The 24,105-nt window shown below is 40.1% G+C and overlaps 1 protein-coding gene across 2 annotated transcripts in view; it reads right to left on the bottom strand.

Moving 5' to 3' along the window:
• Nucleotides 1–24,105, bottom strand: part of LOC113024643 (voltage-dependent T-type calcium channel subunit alpha-1I-like) — a 159,396-nt gene that overhangs the window by 110,867 nt on the left and 24,424 nt on the right. The window contains exons 3-4 of one of the 2 annotated variants that reach the window (XM_026171859.2): nt 22,267–22,364; nt 6,077–6,236 (exon numbers count right to left, since the gene is read on the bottom strand). In XM_026171859.2, the coding sequence (XP_026027644.2) occupies nt 6,077–6,236; nt 22,267–22,364 (258 nt within the window). Of the gene's footprint in view, nt 1–6,076; nt 6,237–22,266; nt 22,765–24,105 lie in introns of those variants that run through there. The other variant, XM_026171860.2, reaches the window with a different exon arrangement.

Raw genomic sequence — 24,105 nt, 5'->3', positions numbered from 1 at the left:
TTTTGCATTTCGTCTCATTTAGTGTTTTTTATTTGTGTTTTTCATCTTTAGTGTTTTGTGGTTTCTGGTCTTTAGGTTTTGTTACTGTGCCTTGTGTTCCACGTGTCACGTCCAGTCAGTTATGCTCTCATGTCTGTTCTTCCCCAGTTCCGGTGTCAAGTCCGCATCTTAATCTGTGTGTCATGTTTCCTGTTTTATTTTGGTAGTTGCTCTTCTTGTGTATAGTGTGCTAAGTTTTGCTTCCTCCCTCGTAGTACACACACCTATGGTGTCAATTTCAAACTCCTTGGTCACCGTGTTCTTGAGTTATTGCATTCAGAAAATTTTCAGAAAACTTGAACTCTGACCTTGACCTTAAAGTCAAGATCACTGAGTTTCAAACTCAGATTTTTAGTAACTGCACCTATGGTATCAATTTGAATCTTCTACGTTGCCTTGTCCACTAGTTATTGCATTGACAAGAATTTCAGAAAACATGACCTCTAACCTTGAGGTTGATGTCAGTGAAAATCAAAGTCATTCATTATTTTTAGTAACTTCACCTATGATATCAATTTGAAGCTCCTACATCGCATCACATTAATTGCCAACTTAGATCTTCACGCCTCCCACCCATCAGCTGAGGGAGTAAAAGTACAGGCAATCCTGGCAGTCTGTCACTCATCAGGAGTTTTTGGTACAGCACTTTCTTTGCAATCATTTTCACCTCGCAACCTCCAGGAATTACTACCAACCAATCATGGAATACACATTTTTCCCTAGTAACCGGTGGTTATATCATGTCCAAGGGACAACACTTGCATGACATAAGTGAAAAACCTCAATAGCAACTTAAATAAGGAATGGTTCAGAGTTCCTGGATTAAGCCTATTAAATAAATCAAAAGATAGATTTTAACTCCAATCTTTAAAGTAGACGGTGTCTGACTCCTGAAGCCAAACTGGGAGCAAGTTCCACTGGAAAGGAAGAAATCAACAACTGCTTACAAACTTAGGCACAATTAACTGATTTTAAATACACAGTACTACTTTACAGCTGATTTTAACAATATTCCAATGCATTTAAGATTAATTTTAGGCAATTCAGCCTCCAATTAAAATTCAACTTTAAAACAACACATATTAGGAATCTTGAGCCAAACACACAAAATGTTGTTACTGAGGTTCTCACAACTAGAAAAAGTATGAAACTTAAAGAATATTCCTTACTAGTATTAGTAGTATCAATTTTCTAAAATAACAACAACTACCAAAAACAAAAGGCATTAAAATATACTGACAACAGCCTAGGTTACCATGTGTTGTAAGACTGCTGTTTGACCTTCACATCAGATGGACAGAACGAACTGCCCCGGTGCCCATCTCCCTCACATGTAAATGCACTCTGTACCACTCGAAAATCATTTTTCATTTTAGTTTAGTTTGTAGCAACTGAAAATAAAATAATTCATAATTATAATAAAGGTCAATCAAATGGACCAATATGGCAAGGCCATGATGATCCACTTGGTAAAATAAATCCGCTTGGCATCTTTCTTGGCCTTAAGACAACAATTCTGATGCCTAAAGATCCAAACGGGACACACAAAAAAAAAAAAAAAAATCATTTTTCAACATGTGATGTAGTCCAGTGACTTAAACAGAGGGTCCTGAATGTTTGGAACAAATGCTATGGCCCCACAGCCAGATGTTCTCAGATGTGGCATTAAAATGGAGAGGATGCTTGCTCCATGCATTTGCATGTCTTAAACCTAACTCTGGTCTCTTTTTAAATCTACCCAAATTAAAGTGTAAAAGAAAAATCAAATCAAGTCTGCACGTGAGTCTCAAGAAATTACACTAAAAAGACACATGATTAAAATAATTTAACTATTAAACATTTTTGCATGAGAACTGTGAAATTGCTGAATTAAAGAACTTGGCATCAAGACAAGCTTTTTTAAATCACCAAACTTTTCATTTTGGGTAGAAGCTGAAGGTTGCTGACATATGAGTGACAGCTGGTGTTTCTGCTGCTCTGCACAAACACATGCATTACACAGTCCAATGCCCAGAAATACAAAAAAGCAAGTAGTACTCCATGAGCAGAGAATGAGCCTAAATCTACTACAAAGCATTTGCACTTCACACAGCAAAATCTCCAGTGTTAAATTAACACTGGAGAGTGTCTATATGGGTCCACACCTCTGAGTGTTAAATACAACACTGTTGAGTGTTAAATTAACACTTTTGACAGTGTTATATGTTTAAAAGTAACCTAGTCAGTTTTGAAGATTAACAATGGCTAACACTGAGCAGTGCTGATTTTCTAACACTGGAAAATAACTCAAAATGTTAGAAATATTCCAGTGTTAGAAAATCAGCACTGCTCAGTGTTAGCCATTGTTAATCTTCAAAACTGACTAGGTTACTTTTAAACATATAACACTGTCAAAAGTGTTAATTTAACACTCAGAGGTGTGGACCCATATAGACACTCTCCAGTGTTAATTTAACACTGGAGATTTTGCTGTGCACTAAAGCAACATGACAGAAGAGTAATTGAATTTCTGATACCGCCAACCAAAATAAACACCCCACAGCCATTGGGACACGGAACAGTACTCTTGAAAAGTATATACGAAAAATACAATAAACTGTGCAATACTATTAAACTATACAGGTAAGATATGGCGTTATTTTTGTGCCACTATTCTGAGCGCACGTAAAATAAGTTGCAGGTGCAAGTGCTGCATTTTGAGGAGAAATTTATTTTGAGCAAAGAAAAGCTAAATCTCAGTGAACAAAATTCATTGCTGCGTGCAAAAAATGTATTTCAGTGTTTGCTATTATCCACACACACACAACAGCAGCCCCTCTCGCTCAGTTTTTGCATTTGCGCTCGCTCGCAATGTGTTGCTTGCGCTCTCAACATTTCTGCCGGTGCGCGTTCAACTCTTTCTGTACACTGTTATATTTGTGCCACAAAACCAGTTTGAAATATTACTCTGTCTGGGTCACAAAATGTGTGCTATGCATAAGTGCTCTAACGTTTTCGGAGATGCCTGTTACCTGGTGGTGTAGTTGGTGATTTCTTTGTCAGTTCAGCCTTATATATCATGTTTAACCCGAGTGACCACCCGGTCAGCTGGTGGGTAACAGGCATCTCTGAAAACTTTAGAGCACTTATGCAAATATGAGATGTCTTGATGAATCGAGCAGATATTTGAAGTTTACACAGCACCATTCTCGCATGAAAATATCTTAAAAGTTTATTTTGTGACCCAGACAGAGTAATATTTCAAACTCCGCCACTCTGTGTTCCTCCGCCACTGCCTCGTTTGAGTTTTGGACGAAATGGATTCTGGGATATTGCATTTTGTCATTTCGAGCCGATTGGAGACCAAAACAGCCAATCAGATTTTTTTTGCATCCAAGTCTGTGATTGGTTTTGTGGCACAAATATAACGGTGTACAGAAAGAGTTGAGCGCGCACAGGCAGAAATGTTGAGAGCGCAAGCAACACATTGCGAGCAAGTGCAAATGCAAAAACTGAGCGACAGGGGCTGCTATTGTGTGTGTGTGTGTGTGTGTGTGTGTGTGTGTGTGTGTGTGTGTGTGTGTGTGTGTGTGTGTGTGTGTGTGTGTGTGTGTGTGGATAATAGCAAACACTGAAATACATTTTTTGCATGCAGCAATGAATTTTGTTCACTGAGATTTAGCTTTTCTTTGCTCAAAATAAATTTCTCCTCAAAATGCAACACTTGCACCTGCAACTTATTTTACGTGCGCTCAGAATAGTGGCACAAAAATAACGCCGTAGTAAGAGAGGTTAACTAAGAAACAGCAAAAGGATAAAGGCACAGTCCACCTAAAGCTTAGACCTTTTCTGAAATTCAGATACAGTACTCTGTACAGCTATGAAGTGTGTGCATGTATCAGTTCTTAGTTTTTTTATTTGTTTTCTTCTTGCACCCTTTCTAATATTCTAATATTTGTTTGAATTTTTAAAAAGTAGAGGGATGAGTATATGAATAAGGGTGCGAAGAGCAGGGGGTGATTTGTCACAACATACGCAGTCATTTTGTTTATATATTTGCAAGCAATGTATTTATAAGCTTGCTCTCCCATTCACGATTTCAGATTCATAACTTTATTGCAATTATACTGCTTCATCTCCTTTGAAATTTCTGCTGGTTAAAGGCCAAAAATTGGACTCGGTCACTCTGAAGTTCAGTTACAGTCAGTCTTTTGCTATTCACCACCTTGAATATAGTGGCTGTGATGAATATGTATGTATGTGGCTAGAGACCGGCCACATATCTATTACTCCAAAGATGGGGAAGAAGAGAAGTCGTAAGTGTTTATGTGCACTGGAGGCAAATTTGAATTCGTGCCTGCACCTTCACTCGCAAGATATGAAAGATCACAACTGTAATTTCTCACCTGAGAAAGGTCCCCTTCACCCAAGAAGTGAAAACATTAACAAAAGTGACAACGTGATATCGCTGCAATTACTTGTCAGTAGAACAAGAACAAGTCTGAACAACAGCTAACAGCAGCTAACATTATGCTGTCCCTCTGATAAACAGTTTGATTACATTCTCACATCACATGAGAATTTATTCACTAAATGTCATGCCAGCAATGCTAGCAATACTTCAAAGACAGTTTAACACCATCTAATAGCAGCGAACAGAGGCTAACACCTGCTAACAGAGGCCAACGGGAGCTAACAAGTGGTAACAGCAGCACTTACTGACAGAAAAGTTCAAGATATCCTCAACAGCTCACCTCAGTATCACTTTCCTTTCACAAAGTGTTACAGCCTCCTCCAGAATAAATATATGTTGACACTCGGAATATTGACAGCTGAGGTAAACAGCTGACTTACAGCCTAGCATCACTACAGATTAATGGTGGACAGAGTTATTTGTGAGTAATGTGAGAAAATTACTGTGAGAATTAGGAATGGTAAGAACAGACTTCAGTTGACTGCAATCTACTGACATCTAGTGGTAAGATTTTAGACACTGTATCTTTAACTATATTGTACTTTAACGCTTGATTTTGAAGTGCAACTTATATGCCAAGAATTGCCGTCTTGCCCATGGCACATGTCCTAAACATTTCCTTCAGCATTTTCTAGTATGACTCAGATTTCAGTGCTCCATGACAACTGGTGTTATTTCCTCAAACAGAATACATCTTATTCAAACCAATAAGTTCAAATATGGTCTTGTTGTTTGGGATTGACTGGTACATGTCGCATTCTTGTGTGATCTCTGTTGGTCGATCGTTTCTGTGGAGGGTGAACATGATTTTGAATTTCTTCCATTTATAGACGATCTCTGTGAATTGTGGTTGTGTGTTGGAATCTAAAGTCTTTAGAGATACTTCTATAACCTTTCCTTGTCTGGTGAGTTTGAATATTACAGCATTGTGAAACCTAAAAGAGTTACGTTCAGTCACCCCTTCTCCATCTATTTCATTTTGCCAAACATGTTTAAGCTACAGTACCTGGAATTTCTCGATCCTACGTCTCTGCAGTTTATTGCAGAAACGCTGATACAATCTTGATGACTTGGCAGAAAATGGGTGAGAGAGAAGCAGTGAAGAAGAGTGTCAGCCTTTTAATTAAGTGGCAGATTTGATTATGAGGTAATGATATTTGCTTTGTGCAAATTTTAGTTTGCCATCAGCCTCATTATATTAGCACTTGAGAGACGGGGCCAGAGGGAGGCTTAATCTCACACTATGGAAATATGAGTGAATTGAATAGATGATGTAATTAATCTTCTAGAGTCACGCAGAGGGAGGGCAGGTAATGAGAGGAGAGGTGACAGACCTATTTACACATACAGAAACTGACACACGTATAAATTGCGGGTACAGTGTGTATTTTGATTCATGTGCTATTCAAGAAGTTACATCATTGACACAATTACCGTAATAAAGAAACACACACAGAGGTGACAGTGTGTAGTCGTCAGACTCACACACGCCCTGTCAGAGGGATTAATGTTCAAGAAGACAGAATGTGCATCACATGGTCTCACACTCTTTTCCACACTCAGACGGAGTAGGCGGTGACTCACAGTGTGAAGTTCTCCTCGGGGTAGCAGCGGTTTCTCAGCAGCCCTGCCCACAGCTGCACTCCTATGATGCCGAAGATGAAGAAGACGAAAAAGCAGAGGAGAAGGACGTTACCCAGCATGGGCAGTGTGTCGAGCAGCAGGTTCACCAGGATACGCATGCCTGGAGAGAGACAGACAAATACTTATGTGATGACACATCCCGCACAGCTCTATGGCTGACTTTACTTTATGATCTAAACGGAGCAATGGCGTTCCCATCCACTTGCTACGAAGCTTTATAGGAAGATTGTGTACAGGTAAAGAACAGCACACAAGAGGAAAGAGGAGGAATCATTTACTCATTTTATTTGCAGCATGAGGAGAAAAAATACCTATAAGTAATTACACACCAGCAGGAGAGCACCGAATCACAGCTGACTTATGCATATACAGTAATAAACCGACCTTAATTAGTGAACTGTTGTGAGCTGAACAGCAGTAATATTAGCACTACAAAGCATTACGAGCTTGGAAAGCATCGATGCAGTTCTGTTATTGATTTACTAGTAATGACTTTACTCTTGCCCCAAATCCCTATTTGACTTAAATAAAACAGTAAAAAAACACAAAAAACACAAAACAACCTTTTTGTTCACAGTCAAGAGATTATTTGTCTTCTCAAACCTTGTAAGAGTCTTTCAAAGGATTTCTTTGGACATTGGCTGCTCATTTTTAGTCCAGCCCTTGTGTCTGAGCACTTTTAGTGCAGCTCAGGGCATGAACCCAGGTTGTTTCTGTTCAGGATAGAAAACTTAGCAAAAAAGTATATACAAATTGTATCCTTAACCACCTTTGTTTTTGGCAGCTTGTTGTAAAACCACATTATTTGTTTCTTTTCAGCTGACCTGTAAAAAAATGCCAAAGATAACACACGTTGGCATAAAATAGTATTTTGTACTATCAACCAAGTAACCAACAAGGTGATTTACAAACAAAGTAAGCTGCAAACTTGCCACATGTGAGCATTGTACTGTGTCTTTAAAAAATTAAGGACACTGGACAAGTACTGTTATCTTTCTGTTACAATTAACCTCTTTTCCATTCAGTCCAACCTGCCTGCACTCCCTCCTTCACCTCTCTTGCACACTCTGTTTATTGCTTGGCTGATCCCAGGTATTTAAACTCATGCACACCTTCACCACCTCTGCTCCTTGCAGCTTTATTGTTACACCTGTCTCCCTCTCATTCACACTCATTTATTCTGTCTTGTTTCTACTGACTTTCATTCATCTTCTCTCCAGAGCATACCTCCACCTCTCCAGGCTCTCTTCCACCTGCCCCCTACTCCCACAACAAAATGTCATCTGCAAACATCATACCCACGCAGACTCCTGCCTGACTTGATATGCCAACCGGTCCATCACCAATGCAAACAAAAAGGGGCTCAGAGCCGATCCCTGATGTAATCCCACCCCTACCGTGACCTCATCTGTCACCTCATACCTCAGCTCTGTCTTGTTGTTCTTGTAAATGTCCCACCAGCCTCACATACTTCTCTGCCACTCATGTCTTCCTCGTGCAGTACCACAGCTCCAAAAACACAGTGCAGCTCCTTCTGATGGTCTCTATAGTTCTCTATTAACACTCTCAAAGTAAACATCTGTAGTGCTACGAAGCCATACTGCTGCTCACTGATCATCATCTGTCTTCTTCACCTGGTGTCAACAAACTTCAACAACTCTTTCCCTCTCAGCTTCGGTGTATGGCTCATCAGCTTTATCCCTCTGGTATCAGTATACCTCTTCTCCGTTCCTCAGGCATCCTCTCACTCTCCCAGCTTGTGTTAAACACTCTTGTCAATAAGTCGACTCCCCTCTCTCCTGGATATCTCCATGCCTCCACAGGTATGTGACTTAGGGAAATTATAAGATATCTTGCATAAGAGAGTTCATGCGATCATACCTAATATTGATATTCATGCTCGTTAGAATTACACACACCCTTACTTTAACCCAAATTTCACTAAATTACTGATCACAAAATCAAGGCGTTTGCACCGTACTGTATGACTGAAGCATTTTAGGAAGCACAGCAACAGTGTGGGAAAGAAAAGGTTGGTAAGAACTAATCAAACAGTTTTTGTATTTCACTATAATGTTTCCTTCTAACAGAGGTTAAGCAATCTCCAACTTTCTAGAAAAAGATCTAATGATGCCAGCTTAAAGTGTCATTCAGTTACCAAAACCTTGTTAACTTTGTTATATTTTGAAAACTAAGCTCTTTATAAGAGGCAGCACTGCTGACTGTGATAATTCTGTGTTCTGCTTTAAAATTGGATGAGCAACATACCCTTATGCTCCACTGGAAAATGGAAGACGTGCACAAACACACAAAAATCTTTGGATCTGTATAATTAGTGCACACAGACTCCAAATCCTCGTCTCACCTATCGCTTTCCCTGTCTTAAAACATTCTCTGCCATCCCTCCCACTCTTTAGTTGGTGCAGAAATTTACACAACCATTTCTATATAACTCGTCGTATTATCATAATTAGCTAATCAATCACTAATCTCCTCACTAATTCTAATCCCACAGCCAATTACTTTGGGGCTAAACACTTGGGGAAACTAAACCATGGGTTAAATTCTATCTGTAAAATGGATTGAAGATTGATACAACATTTAACTGATTAGTCAGGGGGAAGGCCATCCATAGATCCTCTTCCAGGGATCTCATTATATAATGTAATAAAAAGGATGTCTTACTTGATGAATGCATACACTGGAGGTGTGCAGCTGTACACAAGCAGAAGACTTGGAAACTTGACCCGTGTGTTTACAGTAAAAGTGATATTTCCATTTAAAATAAAGCTGTGTTTTGAATCTGATGTATATTTTCTGTCTGACCATGAAAGAATCTTCCCTATTAGTGATGGATACAAAGTTCAATTTTTTTTTTATCTTCTTGTATAAAATCTTCTTCAGAGCTGCAGGAAGTGGTAAGTCACACATGGAAAATATTATTCATTTCTAATGAGAATTGAAATCCCCCTTCTGTGATTTTAGTTTTGGTGGGAATATATATATATATTAGGGGTGCAACGATATTCGTATCGATATTGAACCGTTCGATACAGTGCTTTCGGTTCGGTACGCATATGTATCGAACAATACAACATTTGTAATTTATTTTATCAACTTTTCTTCTGACGATGCTGTCTGTGTTGAGCGCTCAGTGAATCTGCGTTCGACTACTCCGCCTAGGCTGCACTGTCGAGCGCAGATCCACTGAGCGCTCAACACAGACAGCATAGTCAGAAGGAAGAGCACAGGGCAAGCTAGCGAGACAGAAGTTAAGCTCTCCTTACAACATTCAGATCTGGCGTTTGGAATTATTTTGGTTTTCATGTGAAGTATGACCCTGAAGGTAAGCGAGTCATGAACTAAAGTAAAACAGTATGTTGGATGTGCCATGCAATGCTCAATTACATGGGTGGGAACTAGTGTGTTAGCGCAGTTAGCTCGTTAACGTGTTGGCCGTCTAGCCCCATGCACGGGGCGATCGGCGGTAGCTCGTTAACGGAGATTTGCCATGTTGTGGCGTTAAGGTCATTTCAACGAGATCAACCTGAAAGCACTAGTGGGAACACAACGAATATGACTGCACATTTACGCCGACATCATCCTAGTGCAAAGACAAAAACAACAAGCATGCTACTAACTTTAGCCGAGTCATTTAGACAGCTGTTAGCACATGATTCTCCTTATGCTGCTGAGAATATAGCCCAGAAGAAGCGGATAGTATAGCTTTTATTTTGGAAAGAGACATTTCTCTGTAATAAACTCTCTTTTCCAAAGATGAGTGATTCCTCAATCAGATAGCTTGTAATATCGCTAGCCCGACGTCCTGGGGCTAGCGATTTTTTCAGTCGGGCTACCAAAATCTATCTCTTCCCTGCCCGTCGGGCTATTGTAGGGAGAAAAAATATATGTCAATGCTTTTGCATTCTTTCAGAAATGTAGCTGGGTAATTATGTCATTGGCATTGGTGAGCCACTGTCAATATGTGACATATTGAAATCACGTTTGAATTTGCGCTTGTTTTTTTGCTTTCACTTTGCAATCGTGCTAACTGTGTATAGAGAGCGACAGCACTGATCTGTGAGTGATGATAATTTGTGCACCAATTCCTCTGACATCGTCTTATTAATCGTTAGCTTACCAGGGCTCGCAAAATCGCTAGCCCGACGTCCCGGGGCTAGTGATATTTCCAGTCGGGCTACCAAAATCTATCTCAGCCCTGCCCGTCGGGCTATCATAGGAAGTAAAAATATATGACAATGCCTTTGCTTTCTTTCGCAAATGTAGCTGAGTAATTAGCTGAGTCCTCATCAAAGAACAGTGCTCTTTAATGAATGCAGCACATAACTTTACATCGTAGAGGTAACAGGGAGACATATCGAGTTATCAGATAGCCGTCTTAACTATATTCTAACTCTACAATTTCCCGACTGCACTTTCCTATTATTTCACGACACCACCCTCTAGTGGTGCAATATGGTATAGTCAGACAGGACACAACATCACTCACTAGCTTACTCTTCAAACGTGGCACGTGAAATCTCCCGCAGAAAGCTTAAACGTGCTAGAGGTTGACTGCGCAGAGAATTAAAAAAAAAAAAATCTCTGGCATGTGTAAAGACAGATGGATTTACGCAGGTATTTTAGTTCTGCTGAGCCAAAAAAGACAGGTCAGGATGAAGAAGGGACAGGCAAAGAAAGGCCTACCACAAAGCGGAAAAGTTATGATAAATCAGATTACGAGGCAAAAAGAAAGCGCAGTTTTTTGGATTCATGGACAAAAGAATTTCTGTGGCTGGAATATGACAAGGTAAATAACATGATGTTCTGCCGGGTGTGTCGTGAGTTTCCCTCTATTGCTGAGTCGACAAGCGCCTTTGTTACTGGGACCAGTAATTTTAGGAAAGACCCCATCAGAACTCATGAGAAATCTCTGCATCACAAGAAATGCATTAGTGCTCAGTCTGCAGCATCTGTCCCAGAACAAACACCAATTGCAAAAACCATACTAAAAATAAACCAAGCACAACAAGAAGTCCTGAAAAAGCTGTTTAGAACTGCGTACTATGTTGCAAAGAGTGAACTACCACTGGCAAAATTTAGCAGTCTTTGCAAACTTCAGAAAGCAAATGGCCTAGATCTTGGTTCCACTTACCTCAATGACCATGCTTGCAGAGAGTTTATTGGAGCAATAGCACAAACTTCAAGAGACCAGATTGAAAAGGAAATTCAAGAAAGCAGGTTCTTATCCATTCTTGCAGATGGCAGTACAGACACTGGTATAATAGAACAGGAGTTGGTTCACGTCAGGTATGTGAGGGATAATGGTGACATAGCCACATACATGATCAAATGTCAGCCAGTCAAGAGTGCAAATGCTGCAGGTATTTTAGAGGCTATTGATGAAGCAGTGAACACCATGGGTATCAGAGAGGACACATGGAAAAAGAAAGTAGTGTGTGCAAATTTTGATGGTGCTGCAGTGATGATGGGTGAGAAAATAGGAGTAGCTGGGAGACTGAAACAGAGGATACCCCACATCATAACAATCCACTGTGTGGCACACAAACTAGAGCTAGCCGTGCTGGATAGCGTGAAAGGCTGTGAGTACCTGGTGAAATTTGAAGATACACTGAAAACCATCTTTAAGATGTACTACTATTCCCCAAAGAAGCGAAGAGAGCTGACAGAAATAAGTGAACTGCTAAATGAGAGGCTGGCACATTTCAGTGGGCTGAAGAGCACACGGTGGCTTCCAAGCCAGCTGAGATGTCTAAAGGCTGTGGAAAAAAATTACACTCCCACTGTTGTTCATATGGAGAACATGGCAGAAGGAAGTGATGTCAAAGCCGAGGATGCAGCCAAGGATAAGGGGGTGGTGCAGGAGATGAAGACTGAGAAATTTGTTCGCTTCCTGCATTTCATGTTGGACTACAGTACCATCTTATCCAAGTGCTCTACTGATTTTCAGCATGATAACCTAAACATCACACGAACAAATCAGTTAGTTGAGAGCACAACATCACGCTTACTCAGCCTAAAAACAAAACCAGGAGAATATCAGAAAACCTTGGACACAAAGTTCACAGCGAACCAGGATGGTAGCATTTGCTACTGTGGAACTCAGCTAACAAAAAGTCAGCGACCTGCTAGAAGAGGTGAGGGAACAGACAAAGACACCTTTGGTGCAGAGATCCAGAAGATTATTGACAACACAGTCAAGTACATGGACAACAGATTTAAAAATCTCCATGAAAAGCCTCTCTCTTGTTTCAAGGTTTTTGACCCTTCCACTCTTCCCTACCCCAGAGAAGAACTAGCAAATTATGGGGATGAAGAGGTGGATTATCTTGTCACACATTTTGCCTGTTTGCTAGATGCAGAAGAGAAAGAGAAAATTCCACAAGAATGGATGGATCTAAAAGTGTGGCTTGCAGAACGCCGGGGTCGCAAAGTAGATTGCTTGTACAGAGATCTCCTCTCTGAGAATCCAGAACATCTCTCTCATATCTTGTTGCTGGTGAAATTAATGCTGACACTTAGTCCATCGACAGCCATCTGTGAGAGAGGATTTTCTTGCATGAACCGAGTGAAGACAACACATCGTACCTCTCTACACCCTGAAACACTGAATGACTGCATGCAACTCTCCATTAATGGGGAAACAGTTGAATCTTTTTGCCCTGACAAGTCGATTCGTTTCTGGATGTTTTCTGGAAAAGGTTCAAGACACCTGGATCATAAAACCCCGACAAGAACAAAGAGCAGTGAAATGGAGGGCAATGCACAGGAAGAGAAAGCTGATGAAGGAGATGCTATGCCCTCAACGTCGAGTGGCATTTTCTCATCCGAGACTTCAGTGGAAATTTCAGATTCAGGATCTGACACAGACTAATTCATGTTCTACACAGTTCTAACAAGTTCACAGAAAATTCTGTTTAATTAGAACCAGATATTTGAGTTGATTGTAATGTTTACACAGTTGTTGTAATTTGTGTTTTAACAATTTTTTGATTGATGTTTTGTTTCCTTTACAATATTATACAATAAAAATAATCTTTTTTTATTCGGGCTACTCAAATTTATTTCGGGCTACCAAAAACTAAAGAGTGTTTGCCCGAAGGGCTACCAGGGATTTTAAAATTTTGCGAGCCCTGCTTACTATGCAAACATGACAAGTGAAATCTCCCGCAGCAAGCTTAAACATGTGAGAGGTTGATCGCGCAGAGAATCGCTGAGCTTATGTGAGTGTGTGTGTAAAAGCAGCACGATATATATTTTAGTTCTGCTGAGCCAAATAAGACAGGTCAGGGTGAAGAAGTGACAGCCAAAGAAAAGCTTACCACAAAACGGAGAAGTTATGACAAATCAGACTATGAGGCAAAAAGAAAGTGCAGCTTTATGGTTTCATGGACAAAATAATTTCTGTGGCTGCAATATGACGAGCTATATAACCAGGGCTGCACATAAGTGGTCCGCAGGTGCGCATTCGCTGTCAAAATAAAAAACGCGCACAAGGGTTAGGGTTAAATTTAAAAACTGTACTTTTGAGTTAAAATATATATTTATAATTTTAAAGCTGCACTTTCTTTTTGCCTTATAGTCTGATTTGTCATAACTTCTCCGTTTTGTGGTAAGCTTTTATTTGGCTGTCACTTCTTCACCCTGACCTGTCTTATTTGGCTCAGCAGAACTGAAATGCTTTTACACGCGCACTCACATAAGCTCAGCGATTCTCTGCGTGATCAACCTCTCACATGTTTAAGCTTGCTGCGGGAGATTTCACTTGTCATGTTTGCATAGTAAGCTAACGATTAATAAGACCATGTCAGAGGAATTGGTGCACAAATTATCATCACTCACAGATCAGTGCTGTCGCTCTCTATACACAGTTCGCACGATTGCAAAGTGAAAGCAAAAAAACAAGCGCAAATTCAAACGCGACTTCAATATGTCACATATTGACAGTGGCTCACCGATGCCAATGACATAATTACCCAGCTACATTTCTGAAAGAATGCAAAAGCATTGACATATATTTTTCCTACAATAGCCCGACGGGCAGGGCAGAGATAGATTTTGGTAGCCCGACTGAAAAAATCGCTAGCTCCGGGACATCGGGCTAGCGATATTGCAAGCCCTGTATCTGATTGAGGAATCACTCATCTTTGGAAAAGAGAGTTTATTACAGAGAAATGTCTCTTTCCAAAATAAAAGCTATACTATCCGCTTCTTCTGGGCTATATTCTCAGCAGCATAAGGAGACTCGTGTGCTAACAGCTGTCTAAATGACTCAGCTAAAGTTAGTAGCATGCTTGTTGTTTTTGTCTTTGCACTAGGATGATGTCAGCGTAAATGTGCAGTCATATTCGTTGTGTTCCCACTAGTGCTTTCAGGTTAATCTCGTTGAAATGACCTTAACGCCACAACAAGGCAAATCTCCGTTAACGAGCTACCGCCGATTGCCCCGTGCATGGGGCTAGACGGCCAACATGTTAATGAGCTAACTGCGCTAACACACTAGTTCCCACCCATGTAATTGAGCATTGCGTGGCACATCCAACATACTGTTTTACTTTAGTCCATGACTCGCTTACCTTCAGGGTCATACGTCACGTGAAAACCAAAATAATTCCAAACGCCAGATCTGGAGAGCTTAACTTCTGTCTTGCTAGCTTGCCCTGCGCTCTTCCTTCTGACTATGCTGTCTGTGTGGAGCGCTCAGTGGATCTGCGCTCGACAGTGCAGCCTAGGCGGAGTAGTCGAACACAGATTCACTGAGCGCTCCACACAGACAGCATCGTCAGAAGGAAAATTGATAAAATAAATTACAAATGTTGTATTGTTCGATACATGTGCGTACTGAACCGAAAGCACTGTATCGAACGGTTCAATATCGATACGAATATCGTTGCACCCCTAATATATATATATAGATATATATATATATATATATATATATATATATATATATATATATATATATATATATATATATATATAGGCTGAGTTTGGTTTTTTGATGTCAATAATTGATGATATGCGGGTACTGAATTCTTCAAAAATTCAAGCATTCTCCTCTCGACCAGACAACAAGGTGTCTGATAAGACGTTTCTTTTTTTAAAATAAAGTGTTTACTTTGGCCTTTGTAATTAATGACTTTAGCTACCCCTGAAAAATGCTATTTAAATGAAGTTACTATAAGTACATTCTAGCTGCAGTCAAACTAAAATCAGAGAACCTGATTTTCTTTGAGCAAATTGAAACAGACGCCCCATTTCAGATTGATTAAGTCTGTTTGAAGTTGCTAGAAGCTTAAAACACTGCAATATCAAATCAGGCACCCTAATGTGAATATATTAACATTTAAAACAGTTAATTAAAAGGAAAAGAGGAGAATGTGTCACATGTACAACGAGACATACAAAATAACAACAATTCTAAATTAAAATAGTGGACTTGTTCTAGTCACACAAGTTTTGACTACACTGAAGGACCAGTGTTTCCTTCATAGTTTTAATGATTTGAATCGAATAGAATGTAAATGAAAAGGGAACAACATAGAATACCCTGATGGCCGTTACCCTGGCAGCTAATACGATGTCTCCCAGAGGTGTTGAGGGTAATGTAGTAAACAGGCCCAGTCCTTTAAGCTGTGACCAGTGGGAACCCGACATGGATAATTTCCATTAGCGCCATTAAGTGACTCCTCTGTTCAGTTCTCACATCGTCCTCCGAGAGTGTCCGCTTAGTTACTATGTGCCTGAAAGTGTGTGTACACAAGTGCTTAGTGGCTTTGTGTTGGTTGCACTTTTGCGACATGTACTGCCTGCACAACATATGCATTTACTGGTGTGTCTGCACTCATAAAGCCAACAATGTGGAGCGAAGAGCTTTCCAGTAAATAGTCTTTATTCAAAGCACAGAACTGCATCTTTATCATCCAACAAATAAAAAGGAGTCAAATAACTGGCTTTTGGCAGCCGATGCTGGCACTGTTACAACCTGGCCTTCTCACTCGTTGGATAGTGTTGCTGTGCTTGACAAAATAACTTGGTGCTTTAATGTTAATGTTGACAATTGTGTTGCCAATACTTGAGCATTAATAGATCTATTCAATCTACTGAAAATATGCTGTGCTTTCAACATCTAGTTGTTTTTATAAAAAAGGGAACTGAAAAACATAATAAAGAGTTAGGGAAAGGCTGAAATTATGCTGGAAGCATTTATGTGTGGTAACAAAAATATTAACTTGCTGATGTTAGTTAAAGTCTATGTGTACAAAGACCACGCACATTTGTGCCAATTAGAAGAAAACGCAAAGTTCCCCTGAGGCTGATAGAAATTCCCCTTTGAAAGTAATATGAGTTCCTCCATATTGGTTGTAGCTATGAAAAGTAGTAGATCTAACATAAGGAGCTGGGAAAGAAAAACATCTGGACTTGGTGTAGGTAACAATCAGCTAAGGTTTCGGGAGAACCCACTGTGAAATCTAGCCCCACCCTATCATGTGATTTACTGAGGTCAGATGGCCCAGGATGTGAGTGGGCGTTAAGGCGTCTGGGAAGGGATCTCAACACTGGATTATAGATGGCAAACAGTTGGTGTCGCAAACCACCACGTCTGTTCAAAGATGGTCGTTCACAGTGGACATAGATGGCTTCTTTCACTCTTCTTTCAAATCATCTGTCTTCTCTGTACAAAAATGTGAACACTGGTGTCCTCGAAGGAGTGACCTTTGTCTTTTAGATGAAGATGGACAGCCGGGACTTGTCCTGGTCGACGTGGCTCTTCTATGTGCCATGCGTTTATGAAGTGGCTGTTTGGTAGAGGTGTAGAGGTGATTTAGAGGTCTGAGCATTCCTTGTTACACTGTACAGCATACACTATGTTGTTAAGTTTGTGTTTGGGAGGTTTTTTTTTGGGATGAACCAGTTTTTGTCTGAAAGAAGGAAACTTAAAGAAATTCAGACACTTTTCTTTCCAGCTCCTTGGATTACAATGACCCGGGTGACTGAGAACCTTCACAGACACAGATCTATCCTTGCACATATAATCAAAAGTTAATATAAAATGTTTAGCCACAGAAAAACTAGTAATATATATTCTATCTTCTGATTTGCTGGATAGTCTGGATAGCAGCCAACTCCTAAAGTCGCCCGCTGTCCACTGACCACTTCTTGTCTTATCTAATGACAAATAGAGCTCTGAAGTCAAATGTGGATTATTAAACATTAGTTAGTTCTAAGGTCACCATTTTGACCTTAGAACTGAAGAAGCTTCTCGGATGAGAGGTGAAACATCTTCAAGCAACTTAAAGAAGTCCAGACGCTTTTCTTTGCAAGCTCCTTTGACTACGATGACCTGGATGACTGAGAACCTTCACAGACATATAATAAAAATGGAGATTTTTTCCACCTTTATAAACAGTAAAATGCAATCACATTCAAATATTTTCCCCAAAATGAAATTATTATAATTTATAAATGATTATACATTTTGACCCATCCAAACGCAGACATAAGACATGTTATTGTGCAGGTTTCAGACTGAGCTATTGGGATATTATTTACCTCCCTGTTTGCTTAATTCTACCTGCCGAAGAAATGCAGACTTTGTAGAAAACATTTTACATTATAATTTTTGAAAATGAGTGGGTTGGTAATGTTGTTTCTTCTCTTTTTCTATGTAATCACCTCCCTTTTCTCATGTTATCTTCCCCTCTCCAGGTGCCTGTCTTCCACGTCCCTTGCCTCCTTTTTATCTCTATTCTTCCAGCGACTCCCTCCATCGCTCGCACTTCCACAGCTGTATCTATCATCATAATAGCCTGCTCATCTGAGTCCCCCCACATCTCTCCTCTCATCATCCCTCTCTTCCTCTCGTCCATCTTCGACTATCCTTTATGGAGCTGGATAATCCCCTCTTCCCTCCTTCATTTATCTCTCTTGCTGCCTTTTTTGTCCTCTCCTCTCACCTGCCTGTCTTTCTTTCCTATCCTTGCTTAACCCAGATGCAGTGTTCTTATTGAAACGGTGGAGAATAAACCACAAGAAGAGCATCAATCCGATGTGAGGGGATTTATTTTTCTGACATCCTCTACATTGTATAAAGTGTCGGGTGACTTTTCTATACCGCCTCTTTTCTTTTTGTGTCCAAACTAGACATTTCACCATGAAAGAACCAATTTGCTTTTTTTTGTTTTTATTTTATTTTGATTTTGTTTTGGAGTGACAGAGAGGAAGAAGCTCAGTGAACAGAAAAGTCCCCTCTGCTCACAGAAATGTCAGATTACAGCTGCAAACATGGTTTAGACTTCAGTGACTCATCATTGTTTGTGTTCCCTGCCAACAGAGCAAAAAACGCATTCACGGGCAAATTAAGTCCACCCTGCACAAACAGACTGCTAGCCATTAAGGGATGCAATGAAAGTTCAGAACACAAACTTTGGTAAACCAAAACTTCAAGCTTGGAACTTTATGTGTCATTTTAAGACATTTAATTTGTTGGGCGGAAGTGCAAAGTTGACAACTTTTTTGAAACAACAAGTTCTTCCACATAAAAACTGTATTTTTAGTGTCAGTGACTCATAACATCCACCATGTCTATAAATCTAAAAAACTGAGATAGAACTGACAAAGACTTTGGCTGTGGTTAATATTTTAAAAGGAAAACAAAAAGTAATGTGGATTGATGGATGGAAGAAAAAGTGACATGTATGAAGAAGCTTCATTGCATGACTGTGCACAGCCGGCGCAGACACCAACGTTGATTAAAAAGAAGAATCATTGTGTTCTGACACACGTCTGAGTCATTTCTGGTAGAATACAGTGTTCTCTGAGTTGACGTCTCTGTTGGAAGAACAACAGTGTTGTCAGCAGCTCCCAAAACTCTTAAAAATTGCCTGCTGGGACTGTGCTTTGGGTAAGGTTTGTTTAGGTCAGGAACAACTTGATTGTAGGTCGGGAAAAATGGTTTAGTTTATAATTTACAATTTTGCAAAGGTCAGGGACTTTCATTTTCAGGACTTCAATAATAACAATATAATTATAGTCAGGAAATCATCACACTTCAAATGGATTTTACACAATAGTTCATTTTGTTGTTAGTGAGCTAACACTAGTTATGGACTCACTAATACAGTTTCTCTGAAAACACAGAGAGTATTACTTGCAAAGGCCAACCAAGTGAGGTAGTTTGCCTTAGAGACCCACTCTCTAAGAGCGCATCCTGAAATTATTTTTCTTTCTAACTTTTCTTTGGTCCCTTTTTAGCAACCTCTATATTAGATTTATGGTTGTTTTGTTTTCTTATTTTTGATTTCCATTTCCTTTTCATTCTATTTGGAATAGCCTTATTCAGTCTTATTCTATAAGAAAAGTCAACATCCATCCATCCATCCATCTATGTCTCGGGACTAAAGTCAACATAAAATTTGGAAAATCTGGAAGATCCCCAAAGCAGGGTCATTAAAATTAAGCCATGACCTCAAACATCTTCTAATTCCAACATGGAGAGAAAGTTGTAACACACATAAATAACAGAGTAGTTGTGATAATGTTGTTCCTGCTGTGAAACGTTTTTAAAAGAGATCACAGAATCTGTTTTTTCTGTCAACGTTGACGCGTTAACTTTGATTAATCCGGCGTCACGATTGACGCAATTCAAATTTTTAACGCAGCGAAAACATCAGGAGTGCAGAATGGACAAACTTTGAACAAGCTACCCGACATGAATTGACAGGGACATTTCACGGATTTTGAGTCATTTTGTGCTTCAGATGGGTTAATTGCATTGGAAATTTTAATCGCGTTAATCGTGACAATGCATTAATCCACGTTAAAGCGTTAACATTGACAGCCTTAGATTTTTCACTGACATTTCTGTCATTTCATGTTTCAGTTTAACAAAGGTGGTTATTGTGCAATCCCAGGGTTTTCCAATGCTTCCAAAGACATGCAAGGACAAGATATACTTCTGCTTTTGGAGAAAGGGAGGTATAAATGATGGAAAAGAATAGACAATACATGACAGGAGGCAAGAAGAGCGGAAGGAGCAGGAGGAAGGGGAATGACTGAGATCTGAGACGGGATCTCGCTCTACTGACTGAGGAGGAGGAAACTGACTGAACATTGTGATAAAGGAAGAGCTCAGAGCAGAAACATGACAGAGAGATCACAGAGAAAAGAAGATAAAAAGAAAATAATGGGATATTTAAGAACTCCTTTTACCTCAAGTGATATAGTAAGACAGACAAAAGGACAAAGAGAGAGGGAGAAGGATGGAGAAAGACATCAAACAACTATAGTCATAACTAAAAATGAGTGGCAATGACTTATTCATGTTCATGTATATTAGGTGACAAATATAGAAATCAACATACATTCTCTGTAACAAACCAAGATGGTTACACCTGCTTTTACTAAAGAAAAAACCCCCAAATTGCATGGTTTGTGTTGCAGATTTATGAGCAGTGGGAGGTTTAGCAATTACAAAGGAAGCAGAACAACATTAACTTCAAGCACCAGCATATCTGACTTAGAGAGTACTCATAGCTTCTGAAAATGATTGCCTGCTAGGCACAATTTAGACACAGAAGCAACCGGCAGCAAACTGATTACTCTCATCAAGAAGGACTAAGCAGCACTTTTGGAGTCAAAGTGACAAGGTTAGTAACTCAAAATACTTCAGTGATGTCTGGTGATTTCCTGACAGGTTGGGTCGCTGAGGACTTTGACTGGGAGGGGGATTAGCACAGCTGAGTGTGGATGAAATTACTTTTTAGGATTTTAAATAGCCATGCACACTTGGTGTCCTCGGGAATCTAATTCCATACAGGATGAAAGCACTTACAGGCAGATATTATTATGCTGTCCAATAGCTAAACAAAGATGAAACATGACCCCAACCTCCTTTTGGAATCGTCTCTTCTATTTCGTTGCTTTATGCAGTTGTCCAAATCTGTTTCAAAATGCACGAGGCATCTTCTCAAAGGTAGTACATCAAGGCTCGGCTGCGTAGACAACAGGTAAACGATCCAAATGGCACAGTTACATCCAAGACAATGAGGCATTTGGCTGGTTTGTGTTGTATATATGGGGCCACAGTTGCAGTTTTGTTGCTCTCATGTAGCTCATTTGCTCCAGAATGAAGAATGGTGTGGCACGTGTTCAGCGCTGCAGGATTTGGTGTGTGCGACGAACGCACCCACCCAGAAGCTGTGTTTTATTTAAACATTCAGGGCAGCTTTTTAGCTGGAAATCTACAGTGAATGATGAACGAACAATGAAGTGGAGGTCGCATGGCAAAACAAACTAATGAGTGATAACCGAAGAAAGAGTGGGTTTCAAATCAAAGTACAGTATGTGATAGCTTCCCTTAAGCTTTTATAAATATCTGTGCCACAAACCTTGGGGACCATGTACACCGACAGTGTTATATAGAGAGTTTTCCCTACCATCACCTTGTTGGTGCTCTTGTTGCCTTTTAGGGCAATTTAACTGATTTGTGTGGCAAATGCCGTGACCTGTTGTGAAATACAGCCAATCCAACAAGTCTGTGCTCCAGTTGTGGTGACTCACATCCTAGTATCATTATTAGTCTTACAACCAAATAACAGGTACCTGCTTTAATGTGTTGAATATACACGGGTACAGTTTATGGATGCCTGCTAACCTTAGCGGATAACTTTACTCTCAAATCTAAATATAACCACTATGGCCAGCTGGAGTGGGATCCAACCATACATCTCCTTTTTCATGTCATGTCATGTTTTTTTGAAAGCTATTGACTGGTAAAAATTAATTGTTGCCCTAATCAATGTAGCTAATAAATAGTAAATAGCTTGTTCTCCCAAACATGTTCCTTGTTAAGGTATTTTTGGCTCAGTGACTCATGTTTAACACTTTCCAGCTACTGGGCAGCCTTCTTCACCAGGCAGCTGTCCATGGTGCTGAATAAGAGCCACAGATGGCAAAACATGAATGGATGTCATCCTACAATTTGTTTGTTTCAAGAGTGAAATGAGTAGTTGAAGAGAAGAGGTGTGAGAGCTTTTTGTGTAAAATAGTGATGGAGATGCAGCCATGGCTGCCTATCATGTGTTCACAGTCTATAGGACTCGACTTACTTGGCACCCTGTTAATTGCTTTGAGTGGCCGCAGCACCCTCACTGTTCTGATGGCCGTGAAGTTGACGTTCTGCAGGTCCAGAGAGTACTCAACCATCCTGGAAAATGGGGAAAAAAAGCATCCAAATTAAACACACACTAAAAATCCACACTACAACATTCCCAAAACAGCTGCAGTTCTACAGCTGCAAGACCAACCGAAAAAAAAAAAACAACCCAAAAAGTCTCTGATCCTCACAGAAAAGCAGTTTCATCTGAAATTCCAGCTAAAGTTGATTTAATGTTCTCCTCCTTTCAGGGCTTTTAATATTAAAAAAGCCTAAACAGAAGATTGTTCACATCCTCGCACAGCTGGACACCTGCTGTGCGGAGCCTAATATGAATTAATGAGCTGGAACATGTGTATCTAATAATGGAAGACATTTAAAGAAAGAACGGGGTCAGTGGAATACTGTAACATTATCTTAACTGTGTTGGAAATTACAAAACAGACATTCATTAGTTTGCAGACGAACATTAATAATAATAATGAATGTAGGAGTCTTTATACATTTTTTTAAACATGGAGAGGTTGCAGAGTCCTGCTCCAGCAGTAAAAAACAGACTTTTTTGTGTTTTTTTGACTGAGATGGAGAAAGATGTTAGGCCACGGCTGAAAACCTTCAGCATCCCTGGAAACTGGTTACACCTTTTAGCACACATAGCGAATGCATCAAAGTGCATACCGGTTGGTTGGCAGGTGTACACAAGCATGAAGTGCGCGAGATTAAACGTGCAACCACCAGAGATGAAAGCGGAGCCTGGCGAGGGAGCAAAGACTGGAGGTGGAGGGAGTAAACAGGCTTGAAGTTAAACTAGGTATGGCATAAAAGAGACAGAGAAAGGTGAAGAAAAGATCGAGAATTTTGCTATTTCACCTGGTCCTAACAAATTCATCACTTGGAAAATATATTTTTGCCTGAGGAATGGAGTGTGTGGGGGTGGGGGGCAGAGGACGGAAAGCAAGAGAAACAGCCAGAGATGGCAGGGGTGAAAAAAACGTGAGAAAGTGACGGATAGGTCAGAAACCAATGTGAGGAAAGCACCAAGGGTTGATTAAGTGCATTATAATGAAGGCAATAAAGCAAGATTGAGAGAGGAAGAAAGAGAGAGCCTGAGGGTTTTATCAAGTGTTTGAGATAATTACAACGCTGGGAACAGAGAGGCAGGGAGAAGAGAGCAATATGCATACACCTGACTGAACAGAAGGAAGCTGCTCTTTGGCTGAGAAAGGGTGGGGGTGGGGGGGTGGACTCTTATCAAGACGCAGGAGAGCGTGGTAAAAGAAACTAAGGCAAGTTTCAGGTATTTGACACAAATATTCTGCTCCTGCTAAGATATTCAAGCTCCGTGATAACATGCTCGTTTCAAGGATAAGCCAGAGAGCCTAGCAGGTGCTTTCTCAAGTGATTAAAGAGCCAGATTACATTTTTCACTTTCGACCTCTCGACCTGCACACCTGGAGGAGAGCCTTTAACGCACGACTGTGCAATAACCGGAAAACTGACGGTAGTGCAGGAATGTAGTGATGCTCCAGAGGGAGTGTCCCAGTTTGAAATGTTTGCGAGGTCTTAAAGTTGGAAAATTCAAACAAGTTTCAAACTGTAATGATCTAACCTGGATGTCAAAGTCCTGCCGGGATTAGAGAACTGTAAGCGCTGCTGACTTCTATCAAATGTCGAGCTGGGGAAAATTATCATCATAAAGCCTGGAACGCTTGACCAGGTCAGAGCTTTCAAATTGACAAACTCAGCCCACAGTAGGTCAAAGGTGAACCTAGTGAGCAAAACAGTTTGTTTT

Source organism: Astatotilapia calliptera, chromosome 6, assembly GCF_964374335.1.
Source record: "Astatotilapia calliptera chromosome 6, fAstCal68.1, whole genome shotgun sequence".
Taxonomy (NCBI): Eukaryota; Metazoa; Chordata; class Actinopteri; order Cichliformes; family Cichlidae; genus Astatotilapia; species Astatotilapia calliptera.
This window is presented reverse-complemented; position numbering and strand designations above follow the sequence as displayed.